We start from the raw sequence: 16,352 nt of genomic DNA, 5'->3' as shown, positions 1-16,352 counted from the left end.
CACAACCTCATTTTATGTGGCCGGCAAAGGGCAAATCATCTGCATCAACTTCCTGTTTCTAGCATATTTTCTTCACTTTTAACAACACTGAGATATGAGATATTGCCATTTATTTGTTCCCAATCCTCCCCTTTTAAAATAAATAGAAAAAGTGTTGAACAATTACTTACTAGCTCATGATTTCAAAACTGGCTTTCCAATCAATTTATATGGATTCACAGTCAAACCGGTCCTTTGAGGGAAACCACAACTACGATGTGGCCCGTCCACAAAAATGAGTTTGACACCCCTGACCTAGGGCAAAACAAACGACTGCACCTTCTGAAATGGCGGCTAAGAAACTGATCATATCAATTTGTATTGTACAATTTTATTATAAACGTCATCTTGAGTGTTTCATTACGCTTTGTTTCATCAATCCTGAATCCATTTGTGCCGTTTATGAACGGGCTGCAGGTTGACCTCTGTTCCCCTGCCTGAATGTTCAACCGCTCAAAACTGCACATTCTACATTTCACACAGTACAATATTTTACAAGTCAATGGCTGCTAAGCACTTCCAGCGAGAACAGCGCCGACTAGTGGCACATTTCAAATATGACACATAACTAAGAGGAAACAGACTTGCTCATTAAATAAGAATGAGGTGAACATTATGTAATGTTGCTGTCCAATGTCCATTTAGTGTATTTGTCCTCAGTTCAGTTGCCTGATGATGGTGTTAATGTCTGTGCCGCGAAATCCAGGTTTTCCAAGGTCCTTGAGGAGACCCGCCTTGTCCCTGGCAGCGTGACGGGCCACCGACAGCTTGAAAGGCATCAGAAAGTTGTTGGTTTCCCGAAAGGCCTTGCCAACCGAGTAAATCTCATGAATCAAGTCCTCCAAACAGATGATACCATGTTTACCTAAAAATCAAGGGAGAGGGCAGTTGGTTTATATCGGCACAATAGGGACAGGTTAAATATAATTTTTACACCATAGTTATATTTTGAGATTTAAGTGAAGACTAAGGTGTAATGAAAAAATACCCATGTGTTTTTCAATGAAGTTGTTGTCTGTTAAAGGAACCGACTTCTTGCCCACTTTCGTTTGTCCCCTCTTCAGAATGAGCTCACGCACAGACTTTAAGTTCGGATATCTAGTTGGTGAACAGATAAGTGTTGCTGAAGTGGTAATAATGCAAACATTTTTTAATTGCTGTGAGTTCACACTCACCCCCAGGCCACATAGGGCTCCAATATCTTCAACATGTTGAGAGAGGTTTTGCTGATTCGGACAAAGGCTCCACTGAAGATTTTTCTCAGCCTCAACATCTGGACAACCTTCCTCACTTGGGGACTGACGCCTTTTATACTAACAAGAAAATATCAATCACAATTCAGTGTGTGTAAAAGCAGAAAAGTGCGCAGCATTAGATTACGGATACTTCAAAACCTGTGTCGCAAGTTTGAAATTTGTAATACTTACTCTCGAATGCGGACAGCAAAGGCTAACTTATACTTGGGAGGAGGCAACTGGAGGGACGGCCTCTGCGTTTGTCGATGTATGCGAGTATCATCGCGATGTTTCTTATGGTTTTCCTTCAAAAAGTCTTCCAAGCGCTTGAATTTTATGGGCGCACCTTTACAGACCTAAAACAATATAAAAACACAAACTGTTTATACCTGTACAAGTGATTATATAGACTTACTGTCTCCTGTCGGTTGCAAATATCATCATTATCCAACTGTGGATAGTAAATCTTTTAAAATGCACCTAACCAGTACAAAGTGATATCTTAAAGCTCGACCAACATTTCAGGAGGAAATCAGCCATAAATATGTCCCTTTTAGCCAGTATAAAGGATTAATTCCTCACGTGTCTTGTGCTTTTTTTGTGATAATTTATTTTCAATGGACTGTGAGTTTGGATTGTGATAGTTGTGAATTTTGTAGCACAGCACTAAATTACTCCACCAGCCTTTTTGATTGGGGGCGCTGTCTGATACCGATGGTGCTCTGGAATATAATTTTATTTATTAATATTTTTAAATTAGAGGTAGCCCCGGGACACATTCTTTTGTTAAACCGCTGCCACAGAACGCTTCATTCTGCCCCCTCACTGAGGCCCAACCGATCAATTGGTCAGCAGGTTTAATTGCCAATATTAGCTCTTTAATTAGAATTTTTTTGTTTTTACATATTACAACCTATGACAAAAAATGGGCACGGAGGCCGACTGGTTAGCACGATGGCCTCACAGTGAGAGACAGCATCGGTCGTGGGTTCAATCCCGGCTCCGGCCATCCTGTGTGGAGTTTGCATGTTCTCCCCGTGCTTGCGTGGGTTTCCTCCGGGTACTCCGGCAAAAGAACACAAACTGCAACGTGTGTTGTTAAGCACCCAAAACAACACGTCCAACTAGGGCTGGGCGATATGACCTCAAATCAATATCGCGAGAAATTGACCAATTTTACCTCGATAACGATAAATGCACGATAAATTCCCCCCGTGGACTAAAAAAAAATCAAAATAAATGCAGGAAATGCATATTGACTGTTTTTATTATTGACCAACTGGTACACATTACTTTCAATGAAAAATAAAAGTACAAAAATCATTTGTATAAATTCCAAAATAGCTTGCTTTGCATGACTTGAACAATGTCACAAAGAAAAAGCGTGCCTCTTGCAAAATCTTTTTCTGCAAATAGATTGCGCCAAGATGCTCTCATGATGTAAATAATGGCAAATAAAAAAATTCTAAATAAAATGAAAGAAAATGTCAATGCACGCCAAATAAACAAGTGTGCATCATCAGGGAAAATGTGCCGTCTCGAGTACTCTGGTGCGCAATCGCCACTTGTCATCTATGTAATGCACAGTCAGGCTCAATCAGGGATCCATGTTGCGACCCGACCTCAAGTCGGATGTAGATGCAAAATGCTTGACATGTCTAAGCTCCCGGCCCGATGTAGTCCATATCGGGAAATACGGCTTTCATGAAGCGTTTAAATCCTGTGCGCTCCACTGTAACTAGAGGAGCTATATCTTTAGCTATGTGCTAGGGCTAGGCTATCGCGTCCACCTCTGAGACGTTCTCTCGTATGGTGTCGCCTCCGTTAATGGGCTGTTGTCACTTGTCGAACCTTGCTTCTCACTTTGAACTTTCAGCACAGCATGGTTGGGTTGTGGGTGATGAAAAAGCTTCTGGATTTGAATCGCCATCTACGACAGCGACGTCTGTTTTCTTTCTCGAGCAGACGGGTGAAGTCACGTGACTAGAGGCGCTGTTGCGGTCCTAAAGGGGCATGAACATTGCCGCAGACAGAAAAGGCTTTTCTTTTTTTTTTTTTTAAACACCGAATTTACCGACATGGGCAAAAGCATTTTGGTCATCGTAATAAATTTCGGTAACGGTAAATTTCCGGTTTATCGCCCAGCGTCCAACCTTTTCTTTTTCACCACCTACAACATAATCATGCTGTTGACTTGGAACTTGTTCTAAAAGTTCAAAGTGAGAAGCAAGGTTTGACAAGTGACAACGGAGGCGACACCAAACGAGAGAACGTCTAAGAGGTGGACGCGATAACCTCGCACATAGCTAAAGATATAGCTCATCTAGCTACAGTGGAGCGCACAGGATTTAAACACCTCATGAAAGTAGCCGGCAAGAGGTACGCAAATATTTTTCGCAAACCGTACCTCCCACTATGGACAAACTTGGGACGGGAGCTTAGATATGTCAAGCATTTTGCATCCACATCCGACTTGTGGTCGAGTCGCAACGTGGATCCCTGTTTGAGCCTGACTGTGCATTACATAGACGACAAGTGGCGACTGCGCACCAGAGTGCTCGGGACGGCACATTTCCCTGATGATGCACACTTGTTTATTTGGCTTGCATTGACATTTATTTCGTTTTATTTAGCATTTTGTTTACATGCCACACTAGCGGCTTTATTGTGCATTTATCGTTATCGAGGTAAAATTGCTCAATTTATCGTGATATTGATTTGAGGTCATATCGCCCATATTTTCTAACAAATCATCTGATTAATCTGTTATCAGAATTTTATTCTGACAACTAAGAGATTCCGCCAAAAAATAGCCTTATCTGTCGGCCCAACGCGTCAGCTCATACATGATGGGTTCGTCAACAGCGCGCTGCATTTAGCTAAGTGCAGGCAAAAATCAGCTCATGACCTCACAAATGTGACTCTGGAGCAATAGTATAATAAAATCCAATAAATACCCTGTGGCAGGATGCCCATTTTTGGAGCGAGGGTGATGAATTTTAAAAAGGGGTTCGGTTAACAAAGGCCGGAGGTGGATTTTAGTGCGGCCCATGAATCTGCCCTTTTGCGTGTGATGAACCTACTCCGGGTCGGACGCCGACAATTACTTTGAATAGGGCCGGAGGGTTGAGGCCGGAACGGTACAGAGATCCCAGCCGGAGGGCGGGTGACTGACCTGGCAAAAAAGGGTCACGTGCCCTGCTCTGCTTTTTAACTAACCAGAGAGAGATTACTTTTTTGTTTAAGACTAGGTAGCAAAAGCACCGCCTGCCACTTGTTTGGAACATAGGTAAGACATGGCAAGGACAAAACAACACACTTACCTTTCTCTTTTGAAGAAGTGCAAGCTTGGCTTGTGTGGCTTTAATGGCCTGGTAAGCTTTCCTCTTTTTTAAGAGATACTCTGGGACCAGTTTGATCACTTTTTTTGATCTGCGAGAGACCGAGAAAGAAGTGCATTTGATCATTAACATTCTCAAAATAATTTTCGCCAAATAGCATGTGCCAATGAGTTTTTCCAAATCTGACAGCGTGAAAGATGTATTTGATTTTTACAACACCATAGTATCAATGAGGCTTTATGTTGTTTGGCTACCAGAGTAGCTCAACTCTTACCAGCCGAATTTTTACCAGCAACAACTACATTTAAAATCATACATATTTTGTATTTAAAATACAATAGTCCTAAATTACTGTACATTGCACACGTAGGCATTCGGCCCGAAATTGGAAAACGTCAGTGGAACCATGTGAAATGTAAAGACTTCGAAACTTAATTTCCAACTAAGCAATGTTCGAAATACAAGCAGAAACCTTAACAGAGAAGGCATATTAACCAAAGCACGTCAACCCAACAATATAGTATGAATAAACATAGACGGATGGACTACGATGTAAATAAATTCAATACATACTCGGATTCAGCCATGTTGGAATATAGTGTGCCCGCTACTCTTCTTCGACGTTTTTCCGTCTTCTTCGCGTTTTGCTCGGCTGCAAAGAAGAAGAGGAATTGTCGTCATCTAGAGTATCGGAGAAAAAGTAGAAAGCCAGTTTACGTGGAAAAAATGACTTCTGAAGATTGTGGGTTAAGTTAAAGCAAAAAATGAGGAAACATCAATGGGTGTGAAAATGATTAAAAAATGAAAAGGGAGGGCATTACATGTACAGCAATAAGGAAGAAGCAAAAAAACAAAAACAAAAAAAAAACAACAACAAAGTTGTAGAGTAGCTTTAGTCGTACCAGTTTGAGGCTTGGAAAGGTAAACTCATTTTACTCACAGTAATGTTGTTATTAATTGTAATTAATTTTTAAAGTGCTTTGAGTACGTTTGTTTTATTTTTATGGAAATTTATTTAGCATCAACACAAAAACTTGTTTTTGTTGTTGTTGTTATTTTGTTTGCGCCGTTTGTTGTATTCTTGTCCCTTTATTATAATGTTCAAAGGGAACTGAAACTGATCGGAACCCGGACGATGAAGTGTTGGTTCAGTAAGTGGGTGTTTTATTTTGATATTTTATTTTTCATCAATTCTTTTGAAGTCCATGTGGTGCGAGATGGGAGAAAATGAAAAGATTGAAAATATTCGTGAGCTTTTATACGATGTTTTTAAATGAACTGATCCTGAATTTCTGATGATCCAGCGCATTTAAAAAATGTGTCATGCTCATCACTAGAGGGCACCCTGAGCGCGCTCTCGACGCTTTGCGACAGCGATATCTTCTTGCCTGGATTTGGATATTGGGGTGCAATGATTAGCGTGACGTGCAGTGGTGCTTGTGTGTGAACATTCAACATGGTTAACATTTTACTTTGTCAAATGAACCAGATCTTTGTAGAAGACCGGAAATATTCATCAAAACAATAATACAAAATACATATGTTTAATACTTTTGTAGTGCAAATATCGGCATGTTACATTTATGTTACAGTCTTTTATGTAATAAGTCGTTACACCTGCACTTTTTTCATTCATTAATTAGGGTGCATTTAATCCGACCCCCTGACTATATTCCGAGAGTGGGGAAATTTTGAAAGCCAGAGCCCTTTCTTTATATTAATAAACATTTTGTTGTCAAATGCGTTCAAAATCCCCGTCTGATATTATCTTCTTTTTTGGAGGCGGGCATTTGGGGTTTCCCGCGGTCTGATACGCCAATCGTACTGTCATTCAATTTAAATGTCACATTCATGTGCAATTGGTAAAATCCGATAGTGGAACTTGAAAATACAGTCAATGGACCCCGAGTTGAATTAAAAGCAATCAACAACATCCATTATTTTTTTAACTTGAATTTATTTACAATTGTACGTTATTTAACGACGAATATTGACATGATTTAGTTTGTAATAACAATATTCACAGCAAGATGTGTTTGAGGTAAACTGATAACTATCAAAACTAACAAAATATGTTTAAATCTAGAAATCAGGACATGTATTGACATATTCCTCAAAATACTGTGGAGCGTTCATTAATCCACGTGCTTTTACGTTTCTGCGTCAAATAAGACCATTTTCCCACAGCCCTTGAAGGCGGCAGTAGTTTCATTGTGGCCCTGCAGAGCTAACGCCATCACACACAGTGGCGACGACAAGGCGAGCTGCAATTTGATGGCCACAACAGCAGCAGCATTTATTGCACTTCTCTAATTCCATCAGAACGCCAATGGAATAATAGTGCTCCGGATTATTAAGTGCACTTGAAACGGGTAAGATTCATCCTTTTATTTATTCCACCTCGTGTTCGGTGACTGCTGAACGTATTAGCGAATGAATTACTAACTGTATAGTTTAACATTTTTGTTCAAATTACACACGCCTCTCACTAGCTTTTGCTTGATTGCCAAGTGTTTTTCGGAGATTCTTTTAAACGTGAAACAACGTGTGTTGAGTGATAGATGCACAGCAGTTTGGTCGTTGAAAGTGGGATGAAGCTACCGCAAAGGAAGTTAATTAGTCTTGTAGATTAAACAATGATGTTTGCCCCAAAATGACCAATATGTTGCATTAACAATCAGGTCCGTAACGCATTTTGCCTGTGTGTGTTTGTGTTTTTATTTTTTTTATTTTATTACTATTTTTTTTACGCTGGGCGCCGTTGTTTACCATTCCCCCACCTTCAAAAGCCTTCTTCAGCACCATCAGCATCCCCTATTGATGCTTAGTGGAGTCATATGAAGGGCACAACCTCGCTTGCATCCCACTGTTGTGGGATGATTTCCAGTTCTGCTGAAAGCAGGCAAGGAAAGAATACAAGGTTAAGTTTTGATGAAAGTAAATGTCTTATTGTTCCAAGATGCCATACAGTTTGTTTGGGGAAATGTTCTGTTTTCCAGTGGATGATTGGGAAGAACTGCGTTTGCGTATTTAATTGTTATGGGTGTAAAGGTCGGAAATGTGCCAGGATTATTCCTGCAGCTTCACCCACTTTACTTTGTAAAACATGAGTTTATATTTTTTTTGTGTCTGTGCATCTCCTGACTGATGCAGCATGTAGGTTTTAAAGCTTGCAGTGGAACTTTGAAAGTTGAACATAATCAATTCTGGTTGACGACACACACATACAAGCAAGCACTCTGTGTAGGGATGGGCATAATCATAATTTCTTGTTTTTCCGGAGTTTAATTGATTGTGTTGATTAATTGTCGCTGGCCCTTGGAGCAATGTATTCGGTGTCAACTATTTAGTGCTATAAAGAAAAACGATCAACAAGCACCTGGATTTCCTCATGATCTTTTAACAGAGTTTTATTGTTTTGTGTATTAGTATTATCGTCGTGGAAATTCTTTCAAAGTGCTTATATGGTAATTAAGTGATCGGAAAAGTTTGACCCTATCTCTGATCACTCCTTGTAGTTTTGAATTACAAAGTAACGGGCGACCGACAACGCTTGTCATACAAGCGTAAAAAGAAGTTAACAGTGTAACGTGTTAACTGATCAGTTAAATATGAGTCTAGTTGCTTCACCAACTGTATAGTAACGTCTTGTGTATATTGTCTTCTCTACTGCTTTCTTCTTTTGGAAAAAGAAAGCTGAAGAGTAAAATAGTAGCTAGAACTGGAGAGAGACCGTTTTATTTTTTTTAGGGACGATACCGATTATTAGTTGTCATGAGGGAGATAACCAGTATTTGGAGCCAAGATAAATTTTCAGTAAAAAGGAGAATATACATGTTAAATAAATAAATACAATTCTTAAGTTAGTTGAGACCTCTTTAAGTGTTATTGAACAATTCTTCAGATTTGCATAATGTTGATTTAAAAAAATACTTAAATTTTTGACAACATACAGCTTTGTTGTAAAATTCGAACAACGTTTAGGGCGGTTCCTGGTTCTCCACCATGTCTTAAAAAGTTGAATGAAAACTTAAAACAATTGCTTCCTATAGTTTCCAACAGTAAATAAATGTGTGGGTCATTAGATTTTATCTATGAAGGCTAGAAAATAGGCACGGGAAAATAATACATTCATTGATCATTAAGAAATCTTACATTTTGTGTGGATTTATGATTAATTACATCTCGTGGAGTGGCAAATAAAGTGCAGTAGAAAAGCGTTTTCATCTTTCGTTTGTTATCTCTCATTTGGCCACAAGTGCCAAAAGATGGTCGCAACTCTGTTAAAGCTGTAATCCTCGCGTTCTTCAACTTTATGTAACAACTAATCCTTGTTACTCAAGAATACAAATTTCTCCCAAAACTCTTAATCCTATATACCAGGAAACGGTTGACATGCGGGCATTGCAAACTGTAAATGATGGTCTTTTTATTTGGAAATTGCACCATGAGATGTTAACGTTACAGTTATCTGTTTGTTCAAATATTCAAACAACAAAGAAACAATTTAACAGCACAGACCAGCCTCCACATTTATTTAACTTTTATTACTTACTCTTTAACTTTTCACAATGACCTCCTCTGTGTGCACATCACTGCTTATGTTTAATGACAGTTGATACAAGGAAATGTGTTTTTATAGACAGCTTTTGATTGATTTTAAAAATAAAAAATACCAAGTCGGAGTGCTCGGAGAATCAAACAATGAAATAATGCTTCAGTAATTATAAAAAAATAAAGAAATATAATATTTCACTGAATATATGCATAATCTGTTGCGTTTTTAACAGCCTTTCTGGCGTGATGGTTTTCTCTTGTTTGACTTGAGTAGCATACACTATAAGACAACTGTGTTCAAGGCCCAATGGTTCAGGGGTTTATATCTTCACATTGTTTGGTCAGATGGTCTTAACTCGTGTGTTTAAAAAAAGGGGACACACTGAGCCAGTGTGTTCTGCACTTCGCATCCTGACGCATCTTGCAGGGGCGAGAGCCATATCACAACAATGTTGTCCCTTGTGTTACTCCGCCACTGAATAGATTTAGTCAAGCTCTTTTTTTCTTTTGCTGTTTTTTTTTTTTTCTTTTTCATACATGGGGGGTGCTCGGTTTATTGTTTCTACCGTTGAGACATACCTCACATTTACTAATCCTAATGTATTATAGTGGTCGATCACTAACCAACGCTCACACAGTTGTAAAGTCAGGAACTATTTGTATAAAAAAACACTAATGCCGTAAAGCGGATGAAAAGCAATATAATCTGACATTCTATTTATGCTTTGATCTCGTGGTGATAAGATGCCCATGACATGATTGCTTCTTTGTCTCAACTTTCACATTTTGTTAATTCTATAAAAAAATCCTCCAGTTTCAAACAAGCCCCAAATTGTTGTTCTTTGATTAAGTCAATTGATTTAATCTCGGTGACATGCGGTGTGGTTCATGGTGGGTGAGATCATTGATTCTGTCACAGTCAGAGTTCCAAATAGATAAACCCAAAAGAGCTTCTAATTAGTATTTGGCTAACAAAAGAACCTTATGTTTGTATGGCGGTGAGGAAAAAAATGATCTATATAAAATAATTGTAATACGAGTTAAGCAGCAAAATCCACGCGTTTTTAGTCATCTCATTGGGCGACCATTTGGACACTTTCTGTCGGCTAAAAATGACATCATAGTTGCTCAAGGATCAGCTAACAAGCAATCACGGCTCACCTGTTTTCTGAAGCTGTGCCGTGATTGATCGTGACTTGAACCTTAAGGAACTATGATGTCATTTTGAGTCGACAGCAAGTGGGAAAATGACCTCGCGCTGCGATGGACAAAAATGACTGGATATTTCTGCTTAATTCATATTCCACAAACACATTATTAAAAGGAAATCCATTTTTAGACTAGTGGGGTTACATCGAACATTTTTGTAAAGAAAATTTTGGGCTTGACTTACTCTTGAGGTCCATACTCTATTTAAAATCTCAGTAACTTTCTTGTAAAATTCATTGTTTTGACTGATGAGTATGGCTGTACAATTTCACAAATGAATGCAGTTGTGTTTTTCGTCTTCAAAACTTAGATTGTGATTTAATTTGTCATTTTTTTTTCAAGGTCCTTTGTTAATGTATTTTTCAACAAACAAGGATCGAATCTTTATCACAAGAAAAAGCCAGTTTATTTTGGCTCGCTGCAGCGCACTTCTGTCTCTCTCTCTCTCTCTTTCTTTTTCTTTCTTTCTCTTCCTTCCTTCCTTCCTTCCTTCGTTCCTTCCTTCTTCTGTGTTTGTGGCCCTGCCCGTAGAAGCAGATTGGGTCGTCCAAAGCACCATCTGATTGGTTGCTACCCATGGCACAAGGAACTAATCGGCGGCAAGCTGCCTGGTTGCTTTTTAATTTGAAACTTGAATAAATGTCGGTCTACTACAACTCGCAACTAAAAGAAAACTATTTGGCGTAGTAAACTTTAAAGAGATGTTTGTTTTCATTGAACAATAACACATGCCAGTCACTGAAGATGCAGTGGTATATTCGCCCGAGTTGTGTGCGGGCAACGTGAGATCAGTTCCCACTCGGTGACGGTGTCTGTCTGCCCTGTGACTGGCTGGCGACCAGTTCAGGGTGTAGTGCGCCTTTCGCTCGTAGTCAGCTGGGATAGGCTCCAGCACCCTCCCGCGACGCTCTACAGGATAATCGATGTGGATAATGACATGACATGACAATTAGACATGCAGCTGAGCTTGGAAGCTTCATGCACTTTTTGTTAGACTTTTAAAACCAAGTTGTCTATTTTCTAAGATCGAAAAAAAAGCTATAACATGTTGCAAATCACTAAAGTTGTTTAAGAAACATGTGCTTAAAGCCATTTAAACTAAGTCAAGTTTTGGAGTTTTTATTTTTCAAAATTTTGACACCAATTTAACCCTTTTTTTCTAGAAATGAGTATCGGCTTCAAATATCCGTTATTGGCCTCCATGACTACTAATAATCGTTATCGGCCCTAAAAGAAAAAGCATATCGGTCTATCACTAATACATGTCGAAAAATTCAAGTATACCGTAACATCACGCATGCTAATATGCAGGAAAAGTAAGATTACACCTGAGCGAAAAAGCTCAATCATGTAAGATGGTGTTAACAAAGTGAGCCAGAAAACTCACTGAAAATGAAACGCGCCACTGGTGGCAGGTTTTAATTCCAGCATTGACGTCTGTGCCCTCCCCATCTTCCTCCCGCTCCGCTCTCAATGACCAGTCAAATGGCAGCCTTTGCGATAAATAAACCGCATTTATCAAATTTATCCAGACCGCACTTCCCAGTTCAGTCTTGCGCCTGCCATGTTATTATCATTCGACATAAACCACCCGTCTCATCTTTATCAAAATGGACTTAATCGGGCCAGAATATTCCAAATGTACATGAAACTTTTTAAAAAATTTTTAAGCTGAATAAATGTGCCCATGTAAATGTGGCATTGATAGAGTTCCGTAGTAGTAGTTTGACAGTTCTTGTAGCTGCCCATCTTGGGTTGTTTCTTCTCAGGAATTCAATAAGTGAGTTGTTTGTCAGGCTCTGAGGCACTTGTGGATTAGGCAGACCATATCGCGCAGATTGCGACACCTGCAATTGTTTTATCAACCCACTGCTTTCAATTGCCATCGCTCTCTGTGCGTGCTGTCTTTAAGTGTGCAAAGTCTCTTATTGCCGCTCGAAATGAAGTTGTGGTTTAATTTCCTCTGAAAAGAATCACAGTTGCTCATTTACATCTAGAGCGCAGGTGAGGTATGGCGCTGTGGCTTTCTCTTAGATGTCCTGCTCGAGGTTTTCCATTTTTAATCTTCCTCATTTTTTGTTTTTATCTTTTAATTCCATTCTGCGCTTAAGTCCGTTTAGCCCCTAGTCAGGGGTTCAATAGTGCACTGAAGTGCACTGGTCTATATTTAAATTCTGAACACTGAATAAATCGAAATCTTTAATGCCACTAACCACCTCCAAGATGGAAAGTTTATACAGCAGCTGAAGCAGAGGTTGGAAATTGGAGGTTCTTATAACAGGTTTAAACCGCAGGCGGGTGTGTGGAGCGGTTATGCAGAGCCATGATATGATGTGCTGTTAATTTGAGAAGCAGTTATGTGCATTTAACCCTCAAAATACATATCTTTTGTTATTCTTTTTCTTTTAAAACTGATTTCAAGCATCTAAATAGTTGCCACATGCTTTCGTCAAAATACAAAAATACAAATTATAGTACAAGTTACTATCTATCTTCTTGCCGAGCTGAATTTTGTTTTACACTTTGTTTAAATGACTAATGCAAATAAGTTCTGAGTGAAATGTTCTATCCAGTGTCAGAAAGCTTTCCGACGAGGGATGCGCCAACAGATTAAATTACTCAGAACACACAAAATGCCAAATAGCTAAAAGCAAAACATCAGACTACTGCGAAGAGCACTGATCTCAATCTTCTTAATTCTATCGAACGCCTGTGAAGGAAGTTCAAACATCCAATCTGGAGAAGGCAGGAGCAGTTTGCACCTGAGAAATGAGCTAAAATACCTGTCGACAGTTGCACACATCTCACAGGAAGACATTGTTTGATTTCCTCAAAAGGTTGCATAGCGACGCATCCTATTAGGGCAGGGGTGTCAAAGTCATTTTTGTGGACAGGCCACATCAAAGTTATGAACCGTTAGGACTGTGTAGCCATATAAATGTCTGAATACCTTTCGTTATCACGTACACACAACAAATTGATGGAAAGCCAGTCAGCAATTGTTTGTTCAACAATTCTTCAATTTATTTTAAAAGGGGAGGATTGCTAACAAATATAATAAAATGTTATTTATATAGCGCATTTCACAACACCTGGAGCTATAACAAAGCACTTTCCATATGCCGTCATATAAATTAGTTAGCAGGTAATTAGAACACAAATTAAAACACAAATGGCAATATCTCAATGTTGTTAAAAATGAAGACAATGTGCTTGAAACAGGAAGTCACCGTACATGATTTTCCATTCGCCGACCACAGAAAATGAGGTCGTGGTCCAGATCTGGCTCCCAGGCCTTGAGTTTGACACCTGTGCATTAGGGCATCATTTTTGTCCATGTCAGTTGCCGTGGATATTTTTTTAAAAATACATAATTCTGCATAAAATACCCCCAAATCATAATTGCGCAATTGTTGCAAATGTGAGTGCTTCGTCACAATGCGCCATTGGTACATTTGCAGTCTGTGCCTGCCGCACACAAGTAACAATCAAGTGGGTAGTTCTATTGCAGACTGGTGGCGATGTGTATTTGGAGGGGAAAACAAAAGCGCTTTCTGTACGTATGTAAATGCTTGCATGGCTTTAAACATAATTAACCTGTTGTGAAACGTCCAGCAAAGGCCATATATTTGAGTCCACAAAGCTCCCTTGTAGTCATGAGCATAATAACTCTGCATTGTAAAAGAAGCTGCCATGTTCTTAAATTTCAATGAATTTTAATACGGATGCATGTTACTGATGTTCTCTCAGCACACAGGAAGAAGGGTTGGTTAAAGCAGCTGAAGTATTTTCCGAGCATCATCTCACGTATTAACTTCTTGTCAGACGCCACGCTACGATAAGAGCCGCTTCCTTTACAGGCAGTTCCAGCTGCAGTCTCTTCAACTCTGCTGGCTGCCCTTTGCGTTGCCCTTCGCACTCTGCTTGAATGTGCCGTGTCATCTCTCTGCATTGCTCATGCAGCTGTGAGATGCTGACAAAGGAGGTGATTGCTCGTTTGCTTTGCCGTTACAACGGCACGCCAAAACTCCAGCATTTACAGTACATTGCATTTACAGTGTTAACATGAGTCACATGGATTTCAGATGGAAAAATTCTCCGTCCCGCTTCTGCAATCTATATTGTGAGATGATTGCGGTGGCATTTTAAGATAAAGGTTGAATTCAGAATTTTCTTTTTAAATATTCTCCATATTATGTGACAGCTTTGCTTCAAGTTAAAGGGGAAGTCAAACCCCAAAAAATATTCAAAATAAAATGTTCCAAGCACCTTCATTAGTCTAAAAATGGCATTCTGATTCATATCGCGTTTGTGGAATATGAGTTAAGCAGTAAAATCCACCATTTGGTGGCCAAGTCTGGGGGCGGGCATTTTGCCACATCTGTCAATTGAAAATGACATTTCAGTTGCTTGGGGTTCAGGTAATAATCAATCACATCCCAGCTGTTTTCTGAATCTGAGCCATGCTTGGTCATTTGCTGGGCCCTGAGCAACTATGATGTCATTTTCAGTCAACCAAAGTGGCAAAATGGTCGCTCCATGAGATGGATAAAAAACGGGTGGCTTTTACTGCTTAACACATATTCAACAAATGTAATATTAATTAGAAGGCCATGTTTCAACCAATGGTCCCGCATAGAACAAATTCTTGTGAATCAAATTTTCGGGTTGACTTATTTTACTTTTCGATACGTAATGATTTCAATCCAACATTTCTGTTCAGAGCCGCTGGCTCTCCGCCCAAACGCGGTTCAAGTCAGACTTCTGTTAAAAGTCGAGCGTACATCGAAGCACTTACTACTATCTAATTCATTTTGGCAATTAGCACGCTTAGCACCTCCTCGTTCGCCTCCTCGTTTAGAACGCTTCTTGTTAGTGGAGTTGCTTATTTGTCATCACACAGCGTGTTGCTGCTCCTGTGCAGGGACTATATAGTAGAAATAAAGCTCCTACTGCTGCAACGCAAGATAGTTTGGCGGCTAGCGTTCAAGTCGTGCCGAAAGAAATTACTTCCGGGACAACGAGCAGCAGGGTGACGCTTTTTTTTTTTTTTTTTTTTCAATCAGTACTGTGTGACCTACTGCGTAAACTCGGGACACAAACCGCAGCGTTGACTATCTCCAAATTCCATTGCCCGAGATTGCAATTTCGGTCCCAAAACGATCGTTTAGCCGAACTACTGCGGAAAAAAAGCATGTAGCCCAGGGTGACACGCGCCCCCCTCAGCATCGCACCGCCCCCCCCCTCTATTTGAGAATCACTGGTGTAACAAGATAGCTAACACTCATCAAGTGTCAACATAATATCAACACTATAGACTTTTATGGCACAATGAATGTTTTTACATAATTCTACGAATCATATCGGAATATTTGTCATGTCCGGTGTTGTTTACCGCTTGCTAATGTGTTCTCTGGACCCACAGTCCATTCTGGTGGAGTGGGGGGCGGATTCGCAAAAGAGAAGCAATTTCAATCCGTCCGATCCACCTGGTGCTAATCGGCAGTGTTTCGCATTTATGTTCAGCCCCGATCAAGAGAAACTGCTAGAGTATTGCTTTGCATGCTGTCCTGCTGCTTGCCAAATCCTGCATTTGCTCGTGTTGTGTCATTTTGTCATCGCTCCAGCAGTACTTATGGTTGGTTAAATTAAGTTTTACTCTGATTTAGTGTTTCTGTTTTAATACTAGTCAGCATACCACGAGTGCTTGATGTGTTTATTTCTTTTAAATGCTCTTGGACACTTTGTTTAGTTCTTGTAAATAGCCTATTGGATCCTTCAGTTCTTGCCTACTTTCTTCCATGCCCTTAGTTAGTGGGGATTTATTTTTTTGCTCTTGCCATGTTTTGTTGTTGTTGTTCTTTTGGAGCTCAAATCAAATAGTTTGAATAAAGCCTGTGTCACTGCTCTCAAACACTTAAGTCTGCGTGGTGATCCATTCTCTGGCTGTACGGTCATCCATAACAATATG

At 39.7% G+C, this 16,352-nt stretch overlaps 2 protein-coding genes across 6 annotated transcripts in view; one reads left to right on the top strand and one right to left on the bottom strand.

The window, feature by feature from the left end:
* Nucleotides 1-354: 354 nt before the first annotated feature.
* rpl7l1 (ribosomal protein L7-like 1) lies at nt 355-5,343 on the bottom strand. Of its 2 annotated transcripts, none has more exons than XM_088286806.1 (6): nt 5,189-5,343; nt 4,598-4,706; nt 1,467-1,630; nt 1,215-1,352; nt 1,028-1,137; nt 355-904 (listed from the first exon to the last, which is right to left on the bottom strand). In XM_088286806.1, exons 1-6 carry the CDS (start codon nt 5,200-5,202, stop codon nt 696-698), a joined length of 744 nt encoding a protein of 247 aa, XP_088142932.1. In that variant the 5' UTR covers nt 5,203-5,343; the 3' UTR covers nt 355-695. The 2 variants fall into 2 exon arrangements, with proteins under 2 accessions (XP_088142932.1, XP_088142930.1); XM_088286804.1 differs by lacking the exon at nt 5,189-5,343 and adding an exon at nt 4,973-5,149.
* A 1,473-nt stretch (nt 5,344-6,816) lies between these two features.
* Nucleotides 6,817-16,352, top strand: part of fynb (FYN proto-oncogene, Src family tyrosine kinase b) — a 61,348-nt gene continuing 51,812 nt past the window's right edge. For all 4 annotated transcript variants that reach the window (XM_088286803.1, XM_088286802.1, XM_088286801.1 and 1 more), the window contains exon 1: nt 6,817-6,987. The gene's annotated coding sequence lies outside the window, so the exon portion shown is untranslated. The remainder of the gene's footprint in view (nt 6,988-16,352) is intronic.

The sequence above is a fragment of the Idiotropiscis lumnitzeri genome, chromosome 21 (genome assembly GCF_059441095.1).
Source record: "Idiotropiscis lumnitzeri isolate Australia: NSW breed Sydney's pygmy pipehorse chromosome 21, RoL_Ilum_1.0, whole genome shotgun sequence".
Classification (NCBI taxonomy): Eukaryota; Metazoa; Chordata; class Actinopteri; order Syngnathiformes; family Syngnathidae; genus Idiotropiscis; species Idiotropiscis lumnitzeri.
Note: the sequence above shows the minus strand (reverse complement) of the source record. Positions and strands in the feature narration are given on the sequence as shown.

Excerpts from the sequence above, each read along its gene's own strand:
- rpl7l1 (XM_088286804.1), bottom strand. Across the intron at positions 1,353-1,466 it reads TTTGCTGTCCGCATTCGAGA|TATAAAAGGCGTCAGTCCCC; the intron begins GTAAGTATTACA and ends TTTTCTTGTTAG. Across the intron at positions 905-1,027 it reads CTTCATTGAAAAACACATGG|GTAAACATGGTATCATCTGT; the intron begins GTATTTTTTCAT and ends CTTGATTTTTAG.